The 26,990-nt window shown below is 51.7% G+C and overlaps 1 protein-coding gene across 2 annotated transcripts; it reads right to left on the bottom strand.

The window, feature by feature from the left end:
- Nucleotides 1-909: 909 nt before the first annotated feature.
- Nucleotides 910-26,990, bottom strand: LDLR (low density lipoprotein receptor). Of its 2 annotated transcripts, none has more exons than XM_084784166.1 (18): nt 26,698-26,990; nt 20,112-20,234; nt 19,616-19,738; nt 18,545-18,922; nt 16,990-17,112; nt 14,869-14,991; nt 14,206-14,325; nt 13,138-13,263; nt 12,596-12,767; nt 12,259-12,483; nt 10,219-10,337; nt 9,760-9,899; nt 8,716-8,857; nt 8,363-8,515; nt 6,151-6,312; nt 5,610-5,687; nt 4,203-4,360; nt 910-3,097 (listed from the first exon to the last, which is right to left on the bottom strand). In XM_084784166.1, exons 1-18 carry the CDS (start codon nt 26,762-26,764, stop codon nt 3,062-3,064), a joined length of 2,568 nt encoding a protein of 855 aa, XP_084640292.1. In that variant the 5' UTR covers nt 26,765-26,990; the 3' UTR covers nt 910-3,061. The 2 variants fall into 2 exon arrangements, with proteins under 2 accessions (XP_084640292.1, XP_084640293.1); XM_084784167.1 differs by having other exon boundaries at nt 20,112-20,231.

Genomic DNA, 26,990 nt, shown 5'->3' with positions numbered 1-26,990 from the left:
TTTAAAACGTTTAATTTAAGCCGGGTGTGGTGGCGCACGCCTTTAATCCCAGCACTCGGGAGGCAGAGGCAGGCGGATCGCTGTGGGTTCAAGGCCAGCCTGGTCTACAAAAGTGAGTCCAGGACAGCCTAAGATACATAGAGAAACCCCGTCTTGAAAAACAAAAACAAAACAAAACAAAAAAAAGTTTAATTTTGGGGGCTGGAGAGATGGCTCAGAGGTTAAGAGCACTGGCTGCTCTTCCAAAGGTCGTGAGTTCAATTCTCAGCAACCACAGGATGGCTCACAACCATCTATAATGAGATCTGATGCCTTCTTCCGGTCCGCAGATGTACATGCAGGCAGAACATTGTATACACAATAAATAAATCTTTAAAAAATAAAATGTTTAGTTTTAGCCAGGCATGGTGGCACATAATCTCAGCACTCGGAGAGAGGGCAGTGGTGGTGGTGGTGGTGGGGAGAATGCACAGTCTAACCCCTGATTAACAAATGGAGGTTCTCTGAACACTTATAACCTCAACTCTAAGCAAAACAGAGATGGGCTGGACCTTGGTGGTACCAGACATAGCTGATGAAGCCCCAGTTCAGGGAGAGACCTTGCCTCAAAGGAAGAATTGTTGTTTCAGGACACCTGATGCCCTCTTCCAGCCTCCACACATGGCAGCGGCACACCTGCGCACACACATGCACAGAGACACATACATGAAAAACAAAAAACAAAAAAACCAAATGTGTTTAGCCAAAAGTGATCTTTGTACAAGCCTGAGGACCTGAGTTCAAGTTCTTGAACCTGGGCAAGTGCAGAGAAATGACTTGACAAATCTGTCCTCTGAGTCTTGAGCTGTGTGTGCCCCTGCATGCCACACCTCACACACCCGCACACAAAATGATGACAGAGTCTTCAAAAAAAAAAAAAAAAAAGAATTTAATGCATCACAGTAAGACATTTTCAGCCTATAAAAACATCTGGACAGTGGTTTCAAAGCAGTTCCCACACCTAAAGCAACACACACAGGCCTGAGAAGAGTCCATTCAAAGTCTTTGTACACAGAGCATCCCAGAGTATCACCCCAGCTTAAGCTGGAGAAATGTCACCGACAAGTGCAGCAATCAGGATTTGCAAAAATAAATAGATTTAATACATATATGTGATAACCTTGAGCAAATATACAGTGAAAACAGAACCAGGCGCTACAGGCACAGGCTCCTTTACAGTGTCCTAGCAGGCTGGGCAATATGTCCTCATGTCCTGAACAGTAGGGCCTTCCAGGTGAATCTGTGCAGGAATCCAAGAGAGGCCACCACTGTCATCTTGAGTTACCCATGTGACAAATTTGTGGCAATTTATAAGTATTATTCTGAGTTCCCCCAAATAACCTACATTATAGGGTTTCTTTTGGTTTTTAGATACACAGATCTCACTGTGTATCCCTAGCTGGCCTGGAACTCACTATGTAGCCCAGGCTGGATTGGAACTCAGAGATTTGCCTGCCTCTGCTTCTTAAATTACGGTATTAAAGGCATGCATCACCATACCTGGCTGATTATGGACTGAAAAACTGTGCAAGTTTCCTTTTTTTTTTTTTGGTTTTTCAAGACAGGGTTTCTCTGTGTATCCTTGGCTGTCCTGGACTCGCTTTGTAGACCAGGCTGGCCTCCAACTCACAGTGATTCCCCTGCCTCTGCCTCCCAAGTGCTGGGATTAAAGGCATGCACCACCACTGCCCAGCTAAGTTTCCTTTTTTTTTTTTTTTTTTTTTTTTTTGCCCCTTTCTTTCCCATTTTTCCTTTCTGAAATAGTGTTTTCATGTGTACCCCAGGCTGGCATCCAATTCCTGGCGACCACCTGCTTCAAGCTCCCCAGTGCTGGGATGACAGGTGGGTTACCACCACACCCAGCAAAGCCAGGGAAAGCTCTGAGAGACACATGCTCAGTCACTGCTAACATCAGAGGAGCTGAGCAGCTGAACAGATCCTGATGTCAAACCACCAGGCAGAGGTTTAAAGTAAACAAACAAACAAACAAACAAACAAACAGAGGCCCTGAGTTCCAGCCAGCACTGAAAAGGACAATGGCTTCGAGATGCTCAGAGCCTCGTCCATCTGACGTCTTCCTCCTTCCCTGGGAATTGTCTTCCGTAGGCAAGGACACCAGCCCCCTGTGGCCCGAGGTGCCATCCCATCATACCGCCAACACAGTGCCACCTAACAACAAACGTGGAACACGCAGGTGCCCAACTCTGAACTGGAAAAGTGCAAAGAGAGAAATGAAGTGCAGGTCCCATGCCCCACGCGGGCAGTTGCGGGGCCGGGTGTGGGACTAAGGTCTTGATGGTCACTCCCCAGCAGCAGGATGCTCAGACAGCAAAGGCCTCGACGCCAGAGCAGGGCAAACGGACAAGCAGGCACTTCATAGATATTAGGAGGTTGGCGGCTCAGGCTTGTCCCTGCAGGGACGGGTGACGTTTTTTTGGCAAAGGCATGAGCAGGAATCAGTCACTGGCAGCTGCTGGCCCCAAGACCCAGGAAGATCAGTACCGAATGTCACAAGTCACTTTCCTGGCTTCTGCAGGGCTTGAAAAGACCTGATGGGTTGGGCGGGGAAGGTTCGCAGGGCGGAGGTAAACGAATGTGTCCTGAGTTTAGGGATTGGCTGTGGGACCTGGGTCCCTGTCACTAGCACCTGCTGTGGCACGTTTGGAACAGCAGGCTTCTCTCCACCCGGGTCCCTTCCTCCCCAGTGTCAGGGAAGAAGACAAGACCGCCTCTTTGCCTTCCAAGGAAAGAAAGATGGAGGGGAAAAAAAAACCCAGGCAGATGTCCGGTCTTGAGCACAGCCAGGAGCCTTTTCTGCCCCCCAGACAATAAATATATAAAACAGAACCTGGGGCAGGCAGGCTGCTGAGCTTGGCCCCTAGCCCAGCTTTGCTCTTATCTTGCTTTGAGCAACGCAGAGGCCACTGAGGCAGCAGGCCCAGTCCTGGACAGGGAGGTGTGGAGAAAGTGTCCTGACTGCCCTGGGCAGCAACGGATCCGCAGAGATGGCTCTCGAAGCTATTCATGCCACGTCATCCTCCAGGCTCACCATCTGTCTCTGTCAGCAAACCGTAAACACAGGAAACAATCAGTATCACAGGGCTACACACGGCCAACTCCACAGCCCAGGAGTCCCTCTCCGGGCGCCTGCCTGGGCACGCCGCGCTCACGTGGAGCAGAGGTCCTGCCTCAGGCCAGCAGTGTCCTTTTCTCTCACTTCCAGGCTCTCTGATCTTGCCTCATGTTTCTTTTTCTTTCTTAGAATTATTTGTGTATGGGGGCTGGAGAGATGGCTCAGAGGTTAAGAGCACTGACTGCTCTTCCAAAGGTCATGAGTTCAATTCCCAGCAACCACATGTTGGCTCACAACCATCTATAATGAGATTTGTATACATAATAAATAAATTAAAAAAAAATTATTTGTGTATGGGGCTGGAGAGATGGCTCAGCGGTTAAGAGCATTGACTGTTCTTCTAAAGGACCCGGGTTCAATTCCCCGCACCCACATGGCAGCTCACAACTGTCTGTAACTCCAAGATATGACACCCTCACACAGACATACATGCAGGCAAAACACCAATACACATACAATAAAAATAAATACATTTAAAAAAGAATTATTTGTGTGTGTGTGAGTGTATATGTGTGTGTATGAGTGTGTGTGTGTGTGTGTGTATGGGTGTTTTATATGCATGAAAGTCTGTGCATCACACGTGTGCCTGGTGCCTGTGAAGGCCAGGTGTCAGATCTGACTACAGATGATTTTGAGCCACCATGTGGTTGCTGAGCCGCCATGTGGTTGCTGGGAATTGAACCCAGGTCCTCTAGAAGAACAGCCAGTGCTCTTAACCACTGAGCCATCTCTCCGGCCCCCACCCAGGCTTCTAAAACACATGCCCAATCTTATCACAGAGCAAGGGACTGACCCCTCCCCACACTACCCAACCCCCACTTGGGGGGAGCCTGACACCATCTCCTTCCCCAGCCCCGCACAGGATGGGACATGGAGTCACACATGCTGGGAAGGGTCTGCCTGTGGGCCACACCCCAGCCCCGCCGAGCTGTGCACGCCCCTGATTTCGGCTTCTTCTCCTCCACCCCATCTAACGTCTGTCCTTCAGCTTGTCTGGTGCCCCCTTTCTCCCACAACAGGGCACACTCACTGAGGGGTAGGTATAGCCGTCCTGGCTTCGGCAAATGTGGAGCTCGTCTTCCGTGGTCTTCTGGTACACAGGGTTGTCAAAGTTTATGCTGTTGATATTCCTCAGCCGCCAGTTCCTCCACAGCAGGATGGCCCCAAAGACAAGGAGAATGACCAGCCCTGTGGGGAGAGCGGGTTCAGTTGCGGGTGCAGAGGTCCTATGCCAGTCAGCCAGCAGGCATTCCCATCCTGGCCTTTATGTGACGGCGATGTGTTCGGAATGTAAAATTATTTTCACCCATCATACAAATAAAGAAATAGGGCTGGAGAGATGGCTCAGGGGTTAAGAGCACTGGCTGCTCTTCCAGAGGTCCTGAGTTCAATTCCCAGCAACCACATGGTGGCTCGCAACCACATGGTGGCTCGCAACCATCTATAATGTGATCTGATGCCCTCTTCTGGCCTGCAGGTGTACATGCAGGCAGAGCACTGTATCCATAATAATAGGTAAATAAATCTTAGAAAGAAAGAATGAAAGGAAAGAAAAGAAAGAAAAAAAGAAACAGTGGGGGGGAGGAGACAGCACTCAACCTGTGAGCGAGCACCTCAGAGGGATGAGGCAGGGGGATGCTGACTTCTAAACCAGCCTGGGCTTCTGTAGCCTGACCCCCATTATATCTTTTGAGTTTCTCTTTCAACTTTGCTTTGTTTTTTTTTGTTTTTTGAGACAAGATCTCACTGGGTAGCGCTGGCTGTCCTGGAACTTTCTGTTCCAGGCTAACCTCAAACTCAGAGATCCTCCTGCCTCTGCCTCCTGAGTGCTGGGATTACAGGCATATGTGCACTACTGTGATTTTTATTTTTACACAGAATCACAATTCCCTCACCCTCTTTCTTTTCTATTTTACTTATTTATTTATTTATTTATTTATTTATTTATTTATTTATTTATTTATTTATTTATTTTTAAGGTTTTTCGAGACAGGGTTTCTCTGTGTAGCCTTGTCTGTCCTTGACTCGCTTTTGTAGACCAGGCTGGCCTCGAAGTCACAGCGATCCACCTGCCTCTGCCTTCCAAGTGCTGGGATTAAAAGCATGCACCACCATGCCCAGCTCTTTTTTATTTTTTCAAGACAGAAACCCACTGTGTACCCCTTTGCCAGTCTAGAAGTCTGGAAGTAGACCAGGCTGGCCTCAGACAAACTCACAGGGGCCTGCCGGTGAGGTTAAAGTTGTGTACCAACTACCACAGAGCAGGGACACTCAACCTTCAGTGTAATGGATGAAGTCAGACGGGGGCAGTGGTTAAGAAGCGAGCAGGGACACCCCTCGGGCAGGGGCGTTCCATTCGGGTCACAAAGGTGAAGCGGCCCAGCAGGCTAAGCGTGAAGTCCCAGGCACCGACGTCAGCAGTGCAGGCAGCACTTACCAATGGGGAGGATGATGGACAGGATGCCCACACCCTGCGGCTGCTCCTCGTTCCCTCTGCCGGCCATGTCACCCTGGACTGAGGTAAGAAAAAGAAACAAAGTGAGGCGGCTCAACAGGTCAGAAGGAGACACACAAGTCAGAGTCGAGAGGACACCAGGAGGCAGGCAAGGAGAGTGCCTGAAATGTCTGTCACCCTCTTCAAGTTCAGGGGAACCTGCAGATGTGATCAAGGCTCACGTAAGTCACAGGGACTTAATCCCTAGCACCGCTGACCTCCAGGGACCACAGGGGGACAGTTCCAGAATCCCTAGAGATGCCAAACACTGTCACAAAACCTGCGCTCACATAGACACTTATTATAGTGGGGCCAGCGAGAGGGTTCACTTGTGGCCGAGCTTGCTACTCTGAGCTGATTCCAAGACCCACATAGCGGAAGGAGAGGACAGATTGTCTCAAGTTGTGCTTTGACCACACGGGCATGGCGGCATGGGCCCCAACCCCGTCAAATACATCAGGTGAAGGCCGCGCCTGTCCTTTACCTTGGCGAGACATTGTCACTGACTCCACAGTGCTGAGCGCCGGGACATCCACAGAAGTGCTGGAAGCTGACTGATCCTCATGCTTCGGCGGCCTGGTGGCTGCTGCGGTGACCACAGGCCTGATGGCAGATGTCCCCTGGGTGGTCAGTACAGGAGTGGCTTCTGGTGGGATAATAAACATATCTTGAGTGCCACGAGCCGGGGTGCCATTCATAACTCTGCTCCACGTGGAAAGCAGGTCACCAAGTCCCACGGGCACCAGGAAGTACATGAAAACAAGCCGGATGAGTAGCTGAGGGTTATTCCAGGAAGACCTCAAGCTTGGCATCCTCCTGCCTCAGCCTCCAGGGTACTGCACCCTGCCTAGCCTGTTCTTATAATAGAATCTGCAAATGCTGAGGGCGCTTCAGTCCTTGAGATGGTGAGAGTGACCCCAATATCTACATGTTGAAAACTCAACTACCAAATTTTACTGATGATAAAGATTTCTCCCTCCCTCCCTCCCTCTCCCTCCCTCCCTCCCTCCCTTTCTCTCTCTCTCTCTCTCTCTCTCTCTCTTTCTCTCTCTCTCTCTCGGGTTTTCAAGACAGGGTTTCTCTATATTCTTGGCTGTCCTAGACTCACTTTGTAGACCATGCTGGCCTCAAACTCACAGAGATCTGCCTGCCTCTGCCTCCCGAGTGCTGGGATTATAGACCTGTTCCACCACCACCCGGCTGATAAAGATTTTTTTTTTTTAAGTTTGTTTTTTTTACTTGTTTTTGAGACAAAGGTCTCACCGTATAGCCCCGGCTGTCTAGAACTCCCTATATAGACCAGGCTGGGCTCAAACTCAAGAGATCCACTTGCTTCTGCCTCCTGAGTGTTGAGGTCAAAGTTCACATTCAAGTCAGATGACAACCTGGGAGCCAGTTCTCCCCTTCCACCAATTAGGTTCTGAGGGACCAAATGTAGGTAAGCACCACTGTTCAGTGAGCTATCTCGATGGCCCCTCCTGGTGCTGATATTTAGAGACTCTTACTCACATAAGAGTCAATGAGGCGAGCCGGTTGGTGGTGGCACACACCTTTAACCGCAGCACTTGGGAGGATCTCTGAGTTTGAGGCCAGCCTGGTCTGCAGAGCAAGTTCCAGCACAGCCAAGGCTACACAGAGGAACCCTGTCTTGAAAAGCAAAACAAGAGGCTGGAGAGATGGCTCAGAGGTTAAGAGCACTGGCTGCTCTTCCAGAGGTCCTGAGTTCAATTCCCAGCAACCACATGGTGGCTCACAACCATCTATAATGTGATCTGGTGCCCTCTTCTGGCCTGCAGGTGTACATGCAGGCAGAGCACTGTATAAATAATAATAAGTAAATCTTTTTTTTTTTTAAACAAAAAGAGTAGATGAGGGTGGGGTCCCGTGATAATGCAGACCAATGGCATGAAAAGAGAGAAGTCTGGGAGTGTGGCTGTGGGCAGAGTGCTTGCTCAGCACGTCCTATGTCCTATGTCCTGGGGTCCGTCACAGCAACGCGCAAACCAGGGACAGCAGACAGATCTGCAAATCTAGCACCGAGGAGGATCAGAAATGCCAAGATCTTCCTCAGGCTCAATAGTGTTTGAGACCAGCCTGGGCTGCATGAGACCCTGTTTTGGAAAGAACAGAGAGGGCAGAGCCTGCAAGATGACTCAGTGAGTAACGGTGCTTGCCACTAAGCCTGATAACCCACACAGCAGAAAGAGAGCGCTGACCGCCCACTAACTGCCCTCTAACTGCCGCGCACACTGTGACGCTTGCCCTCTTACCAAAAAAATTTTGTCCTTTAAATAAATAAGTAACTAAAATGAGAGCATTTGCTTTGTGTCAACGTGTGATGCCCTCCCCCATGTCAGCAGGAAAAAAGAAGGTCCCTACCAGATGCTACAACCATGCTCTGAGACTTTATCCAAAACCAGCAGCCACACAAACTTCTACGCTTTATAAATTATCCAGCCTCAGGCAGTCTGTTTTAGCAACAGAAAATAGAGACTACTCCGAATTGAGCCTTTCTCAGATGATATCAGAGAAAGGGGGCCCTTCTCACCGGATACCCTGGCCTGAAGTCAAGACTACTTCCACACAGCTTAGCGACAACCAGAGCGGCCCTCAGTCAAAGTGTTCCCCAGAAAGCTGTGATGCCAGCCAGCTTCTACAGGCTCACTGGGTACAGCTTCAGGGACTTGTGCCCTTACCTGTGAGGCAGCTCCTCATGTCCTTGGCCAGCAGCATGCCATCAGGGCAGGCACAGGTGAATTTGGGGGAGTGGGAGTTGATCTGTGGGGCTGGCAGGCACAGGTACTGGCAGCCGCCATTGGGCAGTGCTGTTCTCTCACACCAGTTGACCCCTGGGAGGAAGAAGAGAAAAGTTCATATAGAATAAATCGATATCATCAGACATAAGGGCAAAGTCTAGACAGATTCTAGAGCAATGGTTAAACATTTTGTGATTGGCATAGGGAGGGTCCACCTTCAAATGAGCCAGAAGGTTCTAGAAAATTCTGGGGCAATGGCAGAGAAGCTTGTCTGAGTGCAGGACAGGGCTCACCTCTAGGCTGTGTGACGTTGTGGAATAGGACAATGTCCTCTGGGGACAAGAGGTTTTCAGCCACCAGATTAACATCTGAACCCGTGAGGCGATTGGCACTGAAAATGGCTTCATTGATGACATCCGTCCAAAACACTCTGTCCTACAAGGTGACACATGCGGAAGATGAGCAAGCCCATTGTCACAGAAGCAGAACCTACATCCCTATCCACCTTCCCCAGGTCTCTGGGGTCCTTCAAGCATAGCCAATGCTGGGCGTGGTAGAAAGTCTTTACCTCATAAATGTAGTGAAATCTGCATAGACTCTCCCATCCTAACCATTTTCTGTGTGTGTGTTGTATGCATGTGTTCATGTGTGTAGGGTGCATGTGGAGGCCACACGTTGATGTCAGGTGTCTCTCTCAGCCATTTTCTACCTTATTATTAAATTTTATTTATTTACTTACTTACGTGTGTGTGTGTGTGCGTGTGCGCACGCGCGCGTGTGTTCAAAATTTTTCAAGATAAGGTTTCTCTGTGTAGCCTTGGCTGCCCTAGACTCGCTTTTGTAGACCAGGTTGGCCTTGAACTCACAGTGATCCGCCTGTCTCTGCCTCCCACGTGCTGGGATTAAAGGCGTGCGCCACTGTGCCCGGCTATTATAATTTTTTAAGACAGATTTTCTTTGTATAACAGCCCTGGCTGTCCTAACACTAGTTCTGCAGACCAAGCTGGCTTCCCGGAGTGCTGGGATTAAAGGTGCCTGGCTTTTCCACCTTCATAATTGAGACAGAGTCTCTCACTGAACCTGGAGCTCACAGAGTTGCCTACACTGGCTGGTTGGTGAGCAACAGACATCTTCCTGTTTCTTTATGAACTCTGGGTTCCATTTGTAGCACCACAAAAAAAAAAAAAAAAAAAAAAACCAGCTCCAGGAAGCAGCTCCAATTCTAATAACCCCTCTCCAGATCGCTAGACAAGAGCTGATGCCCAAAGCTGTCCTGGCTTGAATGCATGGCCCAAACCTATGGTTGGACCAAACTCCCTCCCATTCCCAGGGTTTACCTCATAGATGGCCAAAGAGAAGGGGTGGGCCAGCCACTTTTCATCCTCCAAAATCGTCTTCCGGTTGCCCCCATTGACGTCGATGCTGGATATGGAGTGGAGTTTGGAATCGACCCAATAGAGGCGGCCACTGAGGAGATCTGAAGTGCACAGACCGACAAGGAAATGCAAAGGAGAGGTCAAGTGAGAGAGTAAGATCATTCAATCTGCCTCAACATTCCAGGGTGTTCTAGAAGATTCTAAAATGTTCCAGAAAGTCCCAGAACTTGCCAGAAATTTTTCAGGGCAGTAGAATCAGGGTAAAAGGTTCCTCTTTGGGGGAATGCCTCTACCCATATAGGAACCTGATGGCCACACTGTGGCTTTTGCCTCAACCCAGTAACCCTTGCAGCTGCATGGGCAAGGGTGATGGCAATGACATAATCTCTTCACTGTGCCCAGCCCCAGCAGGCATTATACCTAGTGTGATGCCATTTGGCCACTGGATGTCCTCAGTCACCAGCGAGTAGATGTCGACACCATTCAGGCCCCCTTTCTTGATCTTGGCAGGTGTCCCCCAGTCTGTCCAGTACATGAAGCTGGGAAAGACAACAGTGGAGACTGTTGCAGGAGACTGTCTGACTAAGGCAGGCTCTCACTAACAGCACAAGAGTCGGCTAAGCAGTTCTCACACCGGCCTCCTTGTACGTGAGCAGTGGGGCTTGAACGCGGGTGCTCCCACTTGCAAGGCACACACTTCACAGACTGAGACACCTTCCCTTCAGCCTGCCACCCTGCCACCAACGCCATCTGCAGGGTTCTCCTGGTCAAGGGTTATCACCCCGCGGTGGTTGGTCCCTCTCTAAAAGGGTGGCCTTATCCCGGGTGTGGTAGTGCACAGCAGGAACACCAGCCCCTTCAGAGGACGGTGCCGCAGCATGGAAAGTGCAGGGTATGCCTGAAGCCCAGACACTGTGAAACTATTCCTGCGTGGACACGGATGTGGCCGGACAAGGACAGAACACACTCGGCGGAGGTGGGTGGGGGTGGGGCGTGCATCTGTGTGTTGGGCCCTGACAGACCAGTCGGCAGTGAGTTCGTGTAAGCCTGCCTGACGTCCTTGGGCAGGGGAAGAGTTGTACTCCTATCCCTGAGTGTACTAGGCACTAACTTAAAGGAGGGACTCTGTATTTTGTTGTACACATGTGCGTGACATATGTACAGGAAAAGAGCAATCTCAGAAACGCTGTCCATGGGGCCAGCAAAGGTGCCTGCTGCCAAGCCTGACGACCAAAGTTCAATCTCTGGGACTTACGATGGAGGCCTCAGAAAACTGACTGCTGAAGGCTGTCCTTTGACAAGCCTAGCCTGGCCTGGGAGATTTGGGTACAAAATGACAGAGTTAGCCCAGTGTGTGTTTCTCTCTTTCTTGTACTGGGCGTGGAGCCCTGAAACCCAGAGCCTCCTGTATTCAAGGAAGGTTTCCATACTGTGCCACATCCCCAGCCTAGGTCACAGTTTGTTATGTCGTTGGCTTCCAGCCCATTTTAAACTTCTGACCCTCCTGCCTGTCACAGGGGTCCACGACACCATGCATGCTATATGTGGTCCCGAGGCAGAACCCAGGGCTTCCTGTATGGTACCTAAGCCCTCTACCACATGAACTACAGCCCTGGCAGCTTTAATTCATTCAACATTTATTTATTCATTGCAGGAACACATATATGTACGCACTCAGGCAACATTTTGAGGGAGTTGGTTCTCTCTTTCTACTGTATGTGTCCCTGGGATTAAATTCAAGTTGTTAAGCTCGAAGGCAAATGTCTTTACCCACTGAGCCAGGTTTGGTTTTGTTTCTTTTTAACATTTTATTTTGCCAGGCAGTGATGATGCACATCTTTAATCCCAGCACTTGGGAGGCAGAGATAGGTAGATCGCTGTGAGTTGGAGCCCAGCCTGAACTACAAAGCAAATCCAGCACAGCTAGTGCTGCACAGAGAAACCTTGTCTCAAAAACAAACCAACAAAGGATCTTTTGGGGGTTGGAGAGATAGCTCAGAGATTAAGAGCACTGTCTGTTCTTCCAAAGGTCCTGAGTTCAATTCCCAGCAACCACATGGTGGTTCACAACCATCTATAATGAGATCTGGTGCCCTCTTCTGGCAGGTAGGCACATATGTGAGCAGGATATGTATAAATAATAAATAAATAAATATTTCTTTTAATGATTTTTTTGTGGGGGTCTCAACCTCCTCAGTGCTGGGATTTCAGATTTGAGCCACAGTACTGAGCCCATCCTGGTCTACAGAGCCAAGTTTCAGGATAGGCAGGGAGAAAACCCTATCTCAAAATTCAAGCAAGCCAACAAGTAAACAAACAGAACAGACTTCCCCCTGATCTTTCCTGGGCAATCCACAGCATCCACTTGACTGTCTTCCTGCAGCTCGGGCGCCATCTTACTCAGGCACCACACCCTCCCCTGTTTGTCCTATCTGCACCCTCGGCTCTCAGGACACTCACCCATGCACAGGGTCCACCACAATGGCTCTGGGCCGAGACCCATGCTCTTGGAACAGCGTCTTCCTCTTCACACCCTTGGTGTCAGCCACAGAAACACTGCCTGGGACTGAGTCCGTCCAGTAGATGTTGCCGTGGATCCAGTCCACCGCCAGCCCATCCGGAGCGTGCAGGTCCCCACTGATGATGGCGTCATAGGACATGCTAGGGGCTTGGTCCAACAGGGCGCTGAGTGAGGCAGAAGAAAAGGACTTCATTAGAGCCTGGACTCCGGGGGGGTGGGGGGGGCGGGTCTCACTAGGGGACAGGGCTGTGACAGGATGATGGGGCTGCCACTCACCTGTAGATCTTTCTTTGGGACAGGTCTGACCAGTAGACTCTATTGTTGGCCACCTCCGTGTCCAGGGCCACCACATTCTTCAGGTTGGGGATGAGGCTGGTGTACTCTGTGCGGTCCAGGGTCATCCTCCGCACCTCATGGCGGTTAGTGAAGAGCAGATAAGCTACAGAGCCTGGAAAGCCACACAGGGCAGGGAGGGAATGGAGCTCAGGGTTTCTCCTGTGCCGAGGCTCGAACTCTACCTCCCAAGCCCCAGCCCCTGGAATCCATCTCTCTAGTCAGAGTAACTGGAGAGGTGAAGGTCCCTGGCCGTGCTCTGTACCCTTCTCCTCATCCTCCCACTCCGTCCAGGTGTGAAACAGGAAGGACAGAGTCCCCAAGCCTCAGCTGGTGACTCCCAGAAAGGCCCCGCAGCCCCAGGTCCCCGCTGTACTACTGCTCCCGTACCAGCCGGCACCCTCGAGAGCTACCACCCCCAGCTAGCACACGGCTTAAACAGTTCCCAGCCCCAAAGAGGAGCCCCTCAGCTTCCCAGTGCTCACCCACGGCCTTGCACACCCTGGTGTGGGGGTCCATGTGGAAACCGGCCCGGCACTCGCACTTGTAGCTGCCCTGCAGGTTCACGCACAGCTGGCTGCAGGTGTCCGGCTCCAGACACTCATCAATATCTGTGTGTTGAGAGAGAGGGGGTTTTTTGTTTTGTTTTGTTTTTGTTGTTGTTCTTTTGTTGTTTTGATGGAGGAACCATGTCTTTGGAGGTACAGAACTAAAATCAAAACCTGTACCCTCCAGCCTCTGGAGGGTGTCACCCTTAGCAGGACCCTGATCCGCTAATGACACATTTGCCTCCAGTGTTACATAACTGTGGAATTAATTCATCCACCCATCTTTCCTTTGCTTTATTTTCCTCCTTTTTTGGGGTGTGTGTGTGGATTTTCTGTTATTTATCATTAGTGTTTGTACCTCCCGCAGGCCCACAACTCGCTATGGAGACCACCCTGCCCTTGCACTCAGAAACCTGCCTCCCTCTGCCTCTCAAGCCCTGGGATTCAAGGACTCTTCTGTTTCTGTTGTTATTTTCTTAGACATCTCACATAGCCCAGGCTGGCCTCGAACTTGCTACAAAGAAGGTGACCTTGAACTTCTGATGCTATTGCTGTCACATCCACCACGCTAGGTTTACTATGTGCTTACTGCATATGAGGTAATTGTTTTAGCAACCAAGCCCCAGCTCTAGTATAGTGTTCTGCCTGCATGTACACCTGCAGGCCAGAAGAGGGCACCAGATCTCATTGTGGATGGTTATGAGCCACCACGTAGTTGCTGGGAATTGAACTCATGACCCTTGCAAGAACAGACAGTGCTCTTAACCTCTGAGCCATCTCTCCAGCCCTGAACCTTGACTCTTGATGACGGTCCCAAAAGGCAGGACTGCCAATGATCCCCACACTCCTTAGCTGTCATGTCAGCACCCCCTCGAACCCAAGAGCCCTAGGAAGCAAGGATCACACTCCCACCCACTGAGCACATGGGGGGAACCAAAGCACAGTGCTCAAGGGGAAAAGGCACGTGTGGCTCAGAGGCACAGCCTGGATGCGCTGCACACCCACCTTCACACCTGTGCTGGTCCACCAGCCGGAAGCCGCTGGGACACAAGCACTCATAGCCAATCTTGAGGTCCTTGCAGACGTGGGAACAGCCACCATTGTTGTCCAAGCACTCGTTGGTCTCTGCACAGGGTGGAGAAAACAGACTGGCTATTCAGTCCGCCCCCTTGGACTTGCCCGTGGAAACACCATGCCATTGCATTATCTTTGCAAAAAGCTTTTAAGAGAATGCGTATTTATTAGTTTTAATCATGCGTCGGTGTGTCTACATATAAATGCAGATGTCCTCAGAAGCCAGAGGCACTGGGGTCTGGTAGATGGATCCCCTGTAGCTGGAGTTACAGGCGATTGGGGGTCACCTGGCTTAGGCGCTGGGAACTGAACTTGGGTCCTCTGTGAGAGCAATATGTGCTCTTAACTGCTGAGCGATCTCCTGAGCCCAAGAACATGGTTAACACAAGGGCTCGGGTCCTCCTCCCCTAGCACCTCCCCCCCTCTTGCTGTTTTCCCCCAGAGACAAAGCTCTATCAGCTTCTATGATGCATACTGAGCCTTTTGGATGAGGTGAGGGTGCTGGCTGGGCTCATGACCCCACAGTGATTACATGTTGACGCTATGCCTGGCTCCCCCAAAACACAACAATCTGCCCGGTTTCCCAACACTTACTGCAGTCCTTGACGGGCTCATCTGACCAGTCTCGGCAGTCCCGGGCAAAGTTGCACACCTTGTCCAAGGTGATGCACTCACCGCTGTGGCACTTGAACTTGTCGGGCCCATCGCACTGTGTCACTGAAAAGGTAAAGAGAATAGTCAGGAGGGCATGAGCTACAGGAGCTTGCCTGTTCTCTATAACGTGATAGTTCAGAGCTGAGGGCGTGGCTCAGTAGTACAATCCCTGCCTAGAATCCCCCAGTGAGGGGCTGGGGGCGTGGCTCAGTGGTACAAGCCCTGCCTAGAATCCCCCAGTGAGGGACTGGGGGCGTGGCTCAGTGGTACAAGCCCTGCCTAGAATCCCCCAGTGAGGGGCTGGGGGCGTGGCTCAGTGGTACAAGCCCTGTCTAGAATCCCCCAGTGAGGGGCTGGGGGCGTGGCTTAGTGGTACAAGCCCTGCCTAGAATCCCCCAGTGAGGGGCTGGGGGCGCGGCTCAGTGGTACAAGCCCTGTCTAGAATCCCCCAGTGAGGGGCTGGGGGCGTGGCTTAGTGGTACAAGCCCTGCTTAGAATCCCCCCAGTGAGGGGCAGGGGCATGGCTCAGGGCAGCCCTGCCAGAAGTCTCACTATGTAGCCTCGATGGCCTGCGACTTCCTCTTGCAGTCCAGGACACTGGAATTTCTGAAGACCCTCCTGCACCAGCCTCCCAAACACTGAGATTACAGGGCTGTCGCCCCTACCCCATGCATGCAATAAAGAGTTTCGTGGTGGTGTGTTTTTTTCTCCTTTCCATGCTAGAGGTGGAGGCCAGGACCCAGCAGGCAGACAAGTGCTTGGTCAAGTGCCACGCCCCTGGCCGAGTGGGTGCTGGGAGCTGGGCAGACAGACAGGAAGTTAATATTTAATGGGAACAGAGTTTGTTTCAACTCTGCAGGGTCTAATAAGTCTTGGAGAGAGAGTACAGTGACCGCTGCGGAGATGTGTGAATTTGGGGAATAATTGGGTTTCTGAGATGGAGGTCTCACTACTTGGTTCAGGCTGGCCTCGGCCCTCCCGATTGCTGGGATTATAGCCTGTACCGCCACGCCCTGCATCATCATGCCCTGCACTGGCTGGGTAGTTAAAAGGTAACAAAAAAAAGTAACACAGCAAAAAAAAGTGAGAGCTGTTCTTAAACTCAGTGTGCTAGCAAGGCTGGCCTTGACCTCCTGCCTTTCTACCTCCCAGGTGCTGGGACAGAGGCCTGTACACACCAGTGCATGTGCTGCATCACGCATGGGAGGCAAGCCCTGTCCCAGCGGCTCAGCCCTAAGACCATGGTCATATTAAGTGTAATCTTCAAAGTTGCATGTCAGTGAGGTGGAAAGAGTGCTCCCAGGCCAGGCGACCTAGCTTGATCTCAAGTCACACGTGGCCAAGGAGAGAAGTGATTCTCATCAGCCCTGGAATGTTCTTTTCATGGAATCGGATTGCGTATGCCACTAGGGTCTCAAGGACAGAGTAGCTTTTCCTTGGCATGTGGCTCACTTGGTAGAATACTTATGTAACAAGCATGAAGTTTTGGGTTTGAAACTGAGCAGAGCAGTGCCCGCCTGTGATTCCAGCACTTGGGAGGCGGAGGGCAAGAAGACAAAGACTTCAAGGCCAGCCTCAGCTACACAGGGAGTTTGAGACCAGCCTGGCCGCGCTAGAACCTGTCTCAGAAATAAGTAAATCACAGTAGTGAAGCCAAGGGTCCCATTCCGCAGCCCAGCCAAGTGATGGGAGGTCAGACGGCTCAAGGAACTTTCTCAAGAAAACACAGTGAAGGCCGGGTGTGGTGGCGCACACCTTTAATCCCAGCCCTTGGGAGGCAGAGGCAGATGAAACGCTGTGCGTTTGAGGCCAGCCTGGTCTACAAAGTGAGTCCAGGACAGGCAGGGCTACACAGAGAAACCCTGTCTCGAAAAAAGGAAAACAAAGAAAAAACAAACAAAACAAAACAACCACGCCTCCTAGGGACCTGATCTCACGCACCCCGCTCCAGCCCCCCCCCCTCGCTCCGCTCCCCGGCCCAGCCGTACTCCAGCTTTGTAGGGATGCTTACTAACACCAGGCACCGCGGGCAGGAACAGCACACGGTGCAGAGGCACTCACCGTTGATGCAGCCGAGCTCGTCGCTCATGTCCTTGCAGTCATGCTCGAGGTTGCATTGGCGGCTACCGTGAATGCAGGTGCCATCCGCACACTGGAATTCATCAGGCCGGCAGGTGACTGCCACTGGAGAGGACAGGGTGATGTGGTCACGAGAGGCACCAACCAGAGGACCTGCTCTGCGTAACTGCAGCCCCAGGGCTGGCAAGGTGGCTCGGCAAGTTAAAAGGGACTGCCACCACGCCCAAAGACCCGAGCTCAATCCCTAGGCTCTCAGAGATGAAAACTGACTCTCAGAGTTTGTCCTCTGACCTCCACCTGTGCGCGCGCGCGCGCGCGCGCGCGCACACACACACACACACACACACACACCCATCATACACACTAATGATTTAGTTTTGAAGTAAATCCCCCAGGGGATTAAACCCTGAGCCTCACGCCTGTTAGATGTGGTGGTTTGAATAAGAGTGCCCCGCCCCCAGTCATATGTTTAAATACTTGGCCATGTTGGAGGAGCAGGCTCTGAGGCTTCAAGAGTCTCACCCTTCCCAGTTGCCCCCCCCCCCTCCCTGTCTCCTGTTGTGCGTCAGATGTAAGCTCTCAGCCACTGCTCCAGGACCATGCCTGCTAACCTGTTGCCATGCTTCCTGCCATGATGGTACGGACTCACACTCTGAAACTGTGAGTCCCAATAAACTCTTTCTTCTATAAGCTGCCTTGGTCCCTGCTCACAGCAACAGATAACTAAGTCACTTAGTTAGGTGCCTTACCACTGAGCCACACACCTGGCCCTTTTAAAAAGTCAGGGTTTGAAAGAATGAAAAAATGTTTTTTTTTAACCCATCTTTGGTTGATTTTTTTTTTTAAAAACTCGCTTTGAAAATTAAAAAAAAAGGGGGGAGAGGGGAGGCTGGAGAGACGGCTCAGTGGTCAAGAGCACTGTCTGCTCTTCCAAAGGACCGGGGTTCAATTCCCAGCCACCACATGGCAGCTCACAACTCTCTGTAATTCCAGTTCCAATGGCTCTGACACCCTCACGCTAAAATAAAATTTAAAAACATTTTTTAAAATTTTGCTTTGATTTTTTTGAGACGGTCTCTCTATAAGACTTTGGCTTTCCTAGAATTTATATAGACCAGAACTCACAGATAACCACTTGCTTCTAAGGGCATGTGCCACCATACCCAGCTCTTATCTTTGGTTGAATTTTAAAATTTAATTACACAGTATGTATGCAGTATATGTTCTGGTATACTCTGGCTCCTCCTTATTCCCTAAACTTGGAGCTAAACTGACACCGGCAAGCCCCGGGGGTTCCCCTGTCTCCACACCCCCACAGCACTGCAGTTACAGGCCTAAGCACGGCTGTGGTGCTGGAGATTTGGCCAGGACTTCATGCTCTGGCAGGAGGTGCTCTTACCCTCCCGGCCAGCCCCTTACCCAAAATAAATCAGCTTGCTTTCTGGGAGGTCTGGTATTGCTAAGCTCTAAAAGCACCTCACAAGCGGCCTGAGGAACACATCTCTCCTGCCCGGAGCGGGGTGGGGGGGGAGCTTACCACAGTGTTCCTCATCTGACTTGTCCTTGCAGTCGGTACCACCATCACACACCCAGCTGCGATGGATGCACTCGCCGCTGCCACAGTGGAACTCCAGGGAGGAGCAGGGGCTGTTAGATGAGGCAGTGTCTCGGCCCTCGCAGTTCTGGGGCCACTCGTCCGAGCCGTCCTCACAGTCCCCATCCCCGTCACAGGTCCACAGGCTGGGGATGCAGGTGGAGGAGTTGCAGCGGAAATGAGCCGGACCGCACGTGGTGGCCGGGCAGTGGGCCTCGTCAGAGCCGTCCAGGCAGTCTTGGTCTTGGTCACACACGAACTGCTGGGAGATGCACTTGCCATCCTGGCAGCGGAACTCGTCCTGGGAGCAAGTCTTGGGGGCTGTGGGGTGCACAAGGAGGACAGGGCCCTGTCATGGCGTGACCCCACACCGCCGCGCACCAGCCCATCCACCCATAGGACGCTCGTGCTTAAAAGGACCACAGCTCACTTAGCCGGGCCCTGGAGCGCCATGGTGGGAGCAGGCAAGGACCCAGGAAACCACAACAGACCCTTCTCTGCCTCGGTTTCCTCACTCACATGGTCAAGTATCAAGACAGCTCTGTACCACTGGGCCGCACCCAAGCCCCTGACTAGGGTATTCTAGGCAGGGGTAGAGCCACATCTTAGCGCTTTAGCCGCTGTGGTCAATAGCCTACCGTGCTAAATGTATAATTTGCACTCTGTTAAGGGCATGTAGGTATGGGGAACACACTGTATATGTATATAATACTCAGGGTTCAGCACTCTCGTGTCCTACAACCCACTGTGCCAGGTGTGGTGGCGCACGCCTGTAATCCCAGCACTCGGGAGGCAGAGGCAGGCGGATCGCTGTGAGTTCCAGGCCAGCCTAATCTAAAAAATAAGTCCAAGACAGCCAAAGCTACATAGAGAAACCTTGTCTCTGGGGAAAAAAATAAAAAAAATAATAGATCTGGGCTGGAGAGATGGCTTAGAGGTTAAGAGCGCTGTCTGCTCTTCCAAAGGTCCTGAGTTCAATCCCCACCCCAATCCAGGGGTCGAGGCAGCACTCACCACAGCCTTGTTCGTCCGAGCCGTTCTCACAGTCTGTCTGTCCGTCACATCTCCAGGAGTTAGGAACGCATCGGCTGACGCGGCCCCCACAGCTGAATTCATTGGCTTGACAGGTGACAGACACTGGGGAAGAAAGAGGAGCAGTCACTCAGAAGCAACACCCCAGCCCCTTAAGGTCATTTCCTGCAGCACTGTAGTGGAACAGGGCTGCGACTGCGAGCCGCGGCCCGAGGTCAGGTGTGGGATATGAAACACTTTTGGACATTTGGACCAGGGTTGGTCAACCTGAGGCATCTTCAAACTCATGATCAAACCCACTATTCCTGGGCTGCTCAGGGACACTGGGTGTTGGCACAGCAGGAGAGCCCCTGGCCTAGAACTGCCCCAGGGGAGGGTTAGGGACTTGGTTCAGTGGAGGAGCCTCTGCCTAGAATGCGCACGCAAAGCCACGGGTTCCATCCCTAGTAGCACCGACAAGTCCAGGGAGGGAGCTTACTGCACGTCTCCTCGGCCTCATCAGAGCCATCCGGACACTCAGGGCTGCCGTCGCAGACCCACTTGCTGGCAATGCACTTCCCGTCCCTGCACTGGAACTCGTTCCTGCTGCAGGCGTCTTCTGCTGTGACAGGAAAGAGGAAGGAAGGGTGTCTTAGCAGCAGGCAAAGCTGGCCACACGACATCCTGCTACAACAGCAGATGCGACAGAAATGCCAGCCACCAACTTCTGGAGAATTTACCCAGCACAGCCGGGGGCGTGGTGGCGCACGCCTTTAATCCCAGCACTTGGGAGGCAGAGGCAGGCGAATTGCTGTGAGTTTGAGGCCAGCCTGGTCTACAAAGCGAATCCAGGACAGTCAAGGCTAACACAGAGAAACCCTGTCTTGAAAAACCAAAAAAGAAAGGACCTCGAGAGAAAACAAATACACTCTGCTACTGGGACATAGCAACAAATGACTCCTAATGATATTCTCGCATATTGATAAATCAGTGCCCCACTCAACCATCACCAGAAAAGCTTCCGCCTACACTAGACACAAACACAGAGACTCACACCTAGACAGCGTGCCGAGAGTGAGAGACTGGGAACATTCAGTACTAAATAGGACCAAACCTGTCCCCTCAGGGCTCAGGGAACCCTCCAGATGAGGAGGCGGGACTCCAATAAAACAAGGCCTTCTAGGGGCTGGAGAGATGGCTCAGTGGTTAAGAGCACTGCCTGCTCTTCCAAAGGACCTGGGTTCAATTCCCAGCACCCACATGGCAGCTCACAACTGTCAGTAACTACAAGATCTGACACCCCTACACCAACGCACATAAATTAAAATTAAATAAAATATTAAAACAAAAAACCAAGGCCTTCTAGACACAACAGGACCGATGCACACGTGAGCTCAGAGACGGCTGGTAGCGTGCACAGAGGCTACACACGGCCAAGCCAGTGGGGGGTGGGGGGTGGGGTGTCCCAGAGCTGAGGTGAACTGAACCTGAGACCCCATCCTTAACCCTCTTACAAGGGAAAAGTTAGTTTTCTCCTATGGAGTGCAACTGAGGGCAGGGACCACACTTCCAAGGACAGGCCCCCACAGCAGTTCAACCAATAGGATGAGCTCAGTGGTGTGCTTGGAGATTTTTATCACATTTCCTTTGGGACTTTCTTTTTCCTTCCTTCCTTCCTTCCCCCCCACCCCCCACAACCTTACTGGCCTTTTGTTTGTATTAAATACAACCATTAAATGGTTTCCAATTATGTGTTTTTATAGATTTTTCGTGGATGAGTTAAGTGTCTTGAGTATGTGTTTCTCTTGGTTTTTATCCCGTTTGTTTGTTTTGTTTTATCTTCGTTTGATTTTTTTAAAAAACTTGTTTGTTTTCTAAAGAGAGAAAGAAGTCAGGAAATTGGGGAGACAGGGAGGGTCTGGGAGACGTGGGGGCAGAAGACCATGATCAGGAATATACTGCATGGAAACTTTATCTGCCATAGAAAAAAAGAAAAGAAAAAAATTAAAGTTTGGGTCACCATGCCTGGCTATGTTTTTTTATTTTTATTTTTTATTTTTTGTCTTTCAAGACAGGGGTTCTTTGTGTAGCTTTCGCTGTCCTAGACTCGCTTTGTAGACCAGACTGGCCTCGAACTAACAACAATCCACCTGCCTCTGCCTCCGGGAGTGCTGGGACTAAAGGCGTGCGCCACCACGCCGGGCTTAATTTTTATTTATTTAAAAATTTTCTGTTTTGGTTTTGTCTTTGGATTTGGTTGTTTTGAGGCAGGGCTTCTCTGTGTAGCCTTGGCTGTCCCGGAACTTGCTCTGTACACCAGGCTGGCCTCGAACTCAGAGATCTGCCAGTCTCTGCCTCCCGAGTGCTGGGATTTAAGGCGTGTGCCACCACCACCGCCCAGCTTCATGAACCTGAAGCTTCACCGACTGAAACCCCACACCCCAGCAGTCACTCCCGTACGATGGTAAGATGTTCACCGATGCCTCTCAAGGCCCAGCCCCTGCTCAGCTACATTTTAATTCTTTCTCTCTCTTTTTTTTCTCCTTGAACAGTGCACCAGCACACTCTATATAATGCTCCACTGCGCAGCTGCTGCCCCGAGCAGGTGACTCATCAGCCCGGATCTGGTCTGCAAAGGAAATGACTCAACGGCTTCTCTCTAACAGCTGTGGGTGGCGAGCAAGGGAACTGGAGTTCTGGGAGTGGCTGGGTCATGACGAAGGGGAAGTTCAGAGGGAAGCTGGCAGGAAAAAGCTGAGGCGTGAGTGTGTCACCCCATCAGGCTACGCAGGCCTGATGACACGTCATTAATCCATACTCTCACTTGAACAGCATACAAATAAGCATGTGGGTGTGGAAGTACCAGCCACGCCCAAAAGCCCTCCTTGCTGCAATGCACAAAGCTGGGGTGCCATCCCCAGCACTACGTGAATGAGGTGAGCTGGTACAAGCCTGCCAAGCCTGTCTTTCAGGACGTGGGTGGAGGCAGGAGGATCACCACCTTTGAAGGCAGCCAGGGTTACATAGCATGATCTTGTCTCAAGAACAAAACCAGGCCGGCCGGTGGTGGCGCACGCCTTTAATCCCAGCGCTCGGGAGGCAGAGGCAGGCGGATCGCTGTGAGTTTGAGGCCAGCCTGGTCTAATCCAAGACAGCCAAGGCTACACAGAGAGACCCTGTCTCAAAAACAAACAAACAAACAAACATTTCATAAGGTTTGGGGGTTCACATCTGTTATCCCAGGGACCCCTTGGCAGAGAGGCAAGATGTCTATTGCAAGTGTGGGTACAGCCTAGGCTAATGGCACCTTCAAGCCTTGCCTGGATTCACAAGGAGATCTTGTCTCAAACAAACAAACAAACAAACAAACAGAACAAGGCCAGCAAGCCGGACGTGGCGGGTAAAGGACTTGCTACCAGACTCACGGGATAGAAGGAGGGATCCTATTCTGCGTTACACGCCTTTAATCCCAGCACTCGGGAGGCAGAGGCAGGTGGATCTCTGTGAGTTCGAGGCCAGCCTGAGCTACATGGTAAATTCCAGGGCAGCCAGGGATACAGACAAATAAAACCAAGTAAAAGGTCATTGTTCTGTATAGCATACACTAAAAAAAGGACAGGCCAATCTAGTCAACGCGCTCACAGCCCTGCGGCCTTGGCCTTCAGATCGTGAACGTCACGAATGACAAACCATGAACAAGGCCACAGAAACCGAAAAGGGGAATTACTGAGCTCCATTTGTTTCCCACACACAAATAAGGTGGTCACTGCTTTCGAAGCTTTCTTCCCCCCCCCCCACTCCTCCCTCTCCCTCTCTCTCTCTCTCTCTCTCTCTCTCTCTCTCTCTCTCTCTCTCTCTCTCTCTCCAAAGCCTCAAATAGCTCAGACCACTGTCTATTTTCTTTCCCAAACTGAGGACAGATAACATGCAAAGAATCCTTTAATCCCAGCAGGACGCAGAGGCAATCGGATCGCTGTGAGTTCGAGGCCAGCCTAGTCTACATACACAGCGAGTTCCAGAACAGCCAGGGAAATACAGAGAAAAGCTGTCTCAACCCCCTCCCCTCAAAAAATATAAGAAACCAAAATAAAGGAGGTGAAAGTGCTGTCAGTGAAAGCATTTGCCTAAAACACAGGGCACTTTGGGCTCCACCCCAGTAACAAGGAGGAAGCAGCCAGGTGGGTTAACTTTCACCTGTAATCCCTGCATTTTGGGATGCTGAGACAGTGAGTTCAAGACCAGCCTGGGCTACATGGTGACTTCTATGCTTGTGTAACAATGTTTCCTAAGCATCAATTTTACTACTTCAAGGTTCTGCATGGAGATGGCTCAGGTGGGGAGGAGGCTGAGGGGTGAAGACCCCCCCACCCCCACCCTCGCCGCCAAGCCTAGGGAGAGTTCCATCTGGGACAACAGTCCCCCAACAAGTCTACAGCTTGTTGCTTAATTCCACTCTCTTAGCAACCAAAGCTGATTTGCTCCACATACCCAGAGGGTGCAGATGCTGCCGGTACTTAATGCCACACCGAGGCTCGGCCAAAGAGCCAAGCAACAGAAGCGGCTGGAGTGTTATCTGGTTGAGGCAGAGAGATAAAGAGTAGATGACCCGAAGCCAGGAGCATCACCTTCCAGGAGTGCAATCTCAGGAGTGCTGGCTCAGGTGTGCGGCTCCCGCGCTCAGGAGTCAGAGCTGAGCTGTGCAGCGAGACCCTACTTTTGTTTGGTTTGTTTTTCCAGACAGGCCTCGGCTGTCTTTGTAGACCAGGCTGGCCTCGAACTCACAGAGATCCGCATGCTTCTGCCTCCCTGAGTGCTGGGATTAAAGGTGTGTGCCACCATGCCCGGCTATGAAACCCTACTTTAAAAAAACAAAGAAGAAAAAGGAAAAAAAAAAAAAAAGGCTGGTGTAGATCGACTGCCACAAGTTCAAGGCTGGCCTGGACTAGATAGTGAATTTCAGGACAGCCTGGGTTACAGAGTGAGATACTGTCTCCAATCCAACTTGACCCAGTCTCGTACCAATCTTATTCAGCAAGAAATCAAATCAATGCAGCCACGGCATGGTCCCTGTGCTTGCAAAACTGCACTTTCTCTGTGTTTGGCCAAGGGTATGATACATTTGACACCCCATGGAATAGCTTCCTCAGGCTTCTCCTCCTAATGCTGTGAGCCCTGTCTCTCACAGAGGCCAGAGCTCACCTTAAGGCCAGGGGTGCTCCCAACGCTGGCGCCTCACATCTGCTGTTTGGAAGTGTCCTGGGAATTCCAACTCACACTTGCACTTCAAGCCCACCACCAGCCCCACCCCGCAGATCTGCAGCCTGAAGAGGTGTGTACTGTAAACCGCATTCTTTGTGTTTGTTTCTAGAGACAGGGTTTCTCGGTGTAGCCTTGGCTGTCCTGGGCTCGCTTTGTAGGCCAGGTTGGTCTTGAACTCACGGTAACCTGCCTGCCTCTGCCTCCTTGAGTGCTGGGATTATAAGCCTGTGCCACCGCCGCCCAGCTGGATCGTCCTGTTAAAGCACCGAAGCCAGAGCAAATTGTAGTCACCACTATGAACTAAGTGACATAAGATGCCCGGAGTCTGGGGACGTAAGCACAGCGGCTCTTCAGCCTTCTTGTGAGATGGAAAACTTTAGGTTTTGCTCAAGACTTCATATGATGAATTTTTTCTTAAGGCAATGATGCGTTTGTGAAATACAACTTATCGGGGCATCTGGCGTTGTTGGTAATCATAACTGGATGGTTGAGTGTTTGCCTCAACGTTTACCTGGCACGGGCTCACTGTATAGCCCAGGCTGGCCTGAAACTCACAGGTGCACACCTGCTTCAAGATGCCCAGCTCAGTCTTCCCTCCTCACCACCCGCAGCTGATTAACAGAAACATCTTCCAAGCTCCTGCTGGCTGACTCAGGACCTGAGCTAGTTCTGCGCTTGTCAAGGACAATTTCAAATGTCCTTGTGCCGGTTGGGCTAACACCAAGAACAGCAGTCACCAGACTAGGGCTGGATTCTGCCTGCCTCACATGCATGGCCCTGGGTTCTGTCCTGGGGACCTCCAAACCCAGGCATGGTGGCACAAGCCTGTCACCCCAACACTCCTGAGGTGAAGGAAGGAAGATTTCAGGACTTATAGGCCAGCCTGAGACCCAGTCTATCAATTAAGGGAGAGGTGGATGCTGGGAATATAGTTTACTTGTCCCAGTGTTTAATGCCCAGTACTGCAAAGTTGGGTGGAGCCAGTGACCTGATTATACGCTGTCTAGCCTCCTGTCCAAATTCCAACACCTCTCCTAAAATGAAAGTCCACTCTGTGGGGCAGCCCAATCCAACGCTTTCAGAGAGCCCTGGCCGGGTCCCTGGCCAGTCTTGGCTGATGATCTCGGCTACCGAGATCTGGGTGGTCAGAGGCACACGTATGAAGTTGACCAGGAAAGTGTGGACAGGGTGGGGACTGAAGCCTCACAACGCAGGGAACATGGGGTGCGGGGTTGGGGTGGGGGTGTCCTGGCCCGCCCAGATGTGCAGCCCCACCCAGGAGGCTCATGCAAGCTACGCCCCTGCACCTCATCCTCGGCCCACCATTGGACGAGGGGAGTGGCTCGAGGGTCGCCTGTTCCAGCTGCACCCAATAGAAGCTCGGAGGTGCGGTGGGAGGTGGGGCTGGGGCGGAGCTTTCGGGCATGCGGCCGCAGCAGCAGAGATCGGGTGCAGCAGTGGGGACCCCCAAGTCCTGTACCGAGAACCAAGGACCCCAAAGTTGGGCCACTGGGCCTAGGCCTCCCCAGTCCCTAAGACGAATGGTGGGAGCCCTCCTCTTGGACTCCCCCACACATCGCTCTGACAAAACACCCCTGACTTGGGAAAGCTCCTAGCCGGTTCCCCTAAACCCACTCTGACTCCCTACAACTCTGGCACCCCCTTACCAGAACAGCTCCCTTCAGCCACTTGGGAAGGACCTCACTGTAAGTCCTCACGAGTGATTCTACTTCAGTATTTTTCTCCCCCAAACAAAACCACCCGGGGCTCCCCGAGTTTAGGGGAGCTGGCCCTGACCCCGCGCGGGCTCCTGGAGCAAACCTTACCTGCAATCCCAGCGGCAGCCAGGAGCAGGGCGATGGCCCAGCGCAGCGCCAGATTCGCGGTGCTCATCCTCAGCCTGTGCGTCGCGTCTCCACTCGGATCACAGACCCCACAGTGTCCCCGCTACAGACAGGATCACGGGCCTCTCGGTGTCTCGGCTGCAAACCCGGGGTCGCGGACCCCGTCCTGGGTGCAAAGCTACACTGCACTCAGCCGGCCGGTGACTACACGCGGGCAGCCAGAGTCATTCCCAGCACTTGAGGCGAGGTTTCCAGGCGGGGGGGAGGAGTCTGCA

Source organism: Acomys minous (genome assembly GCF_964271855.1).
Source record: "Acomys minous genome assembly, chromosome: 5".
NCBI lineage: Eukaryota > Metazoa > Chordata > Mammalia > Rodentia > Muridae > Acomys > Acomys minous.
The sequence above is the reverse complement of the archived record's forward strand: the minus strand, read 5'-3'. Positions and strand labels throughout refer to the sequence as shown.

Excerpts from the sequence above, each read along its gene's own strand:
- LDLR (XM_084784166.1), bottom strand. The coding sequence starts at position 26,764 with ATGAGCACCGCGAATCTGGCGCTGCGCTGGGCCATCGCCCTGCTCCTG. Across the intron at positions 13,264-14,205 it reads GGACCAGCACAGGTGTGAAG|ATATTGATGAGTGTCTGGAG; the intron begins GTGGGTGTGCAG and ends CTCAACACACAG. Across the intron at positions 8,858-9,759 it reads TCTCTTTGGCCATCTATGAG|GACAGAGTGTTTTGGACGGA; the intron begins GTAAACCCTGGG and ends GTCACCTTGTAG.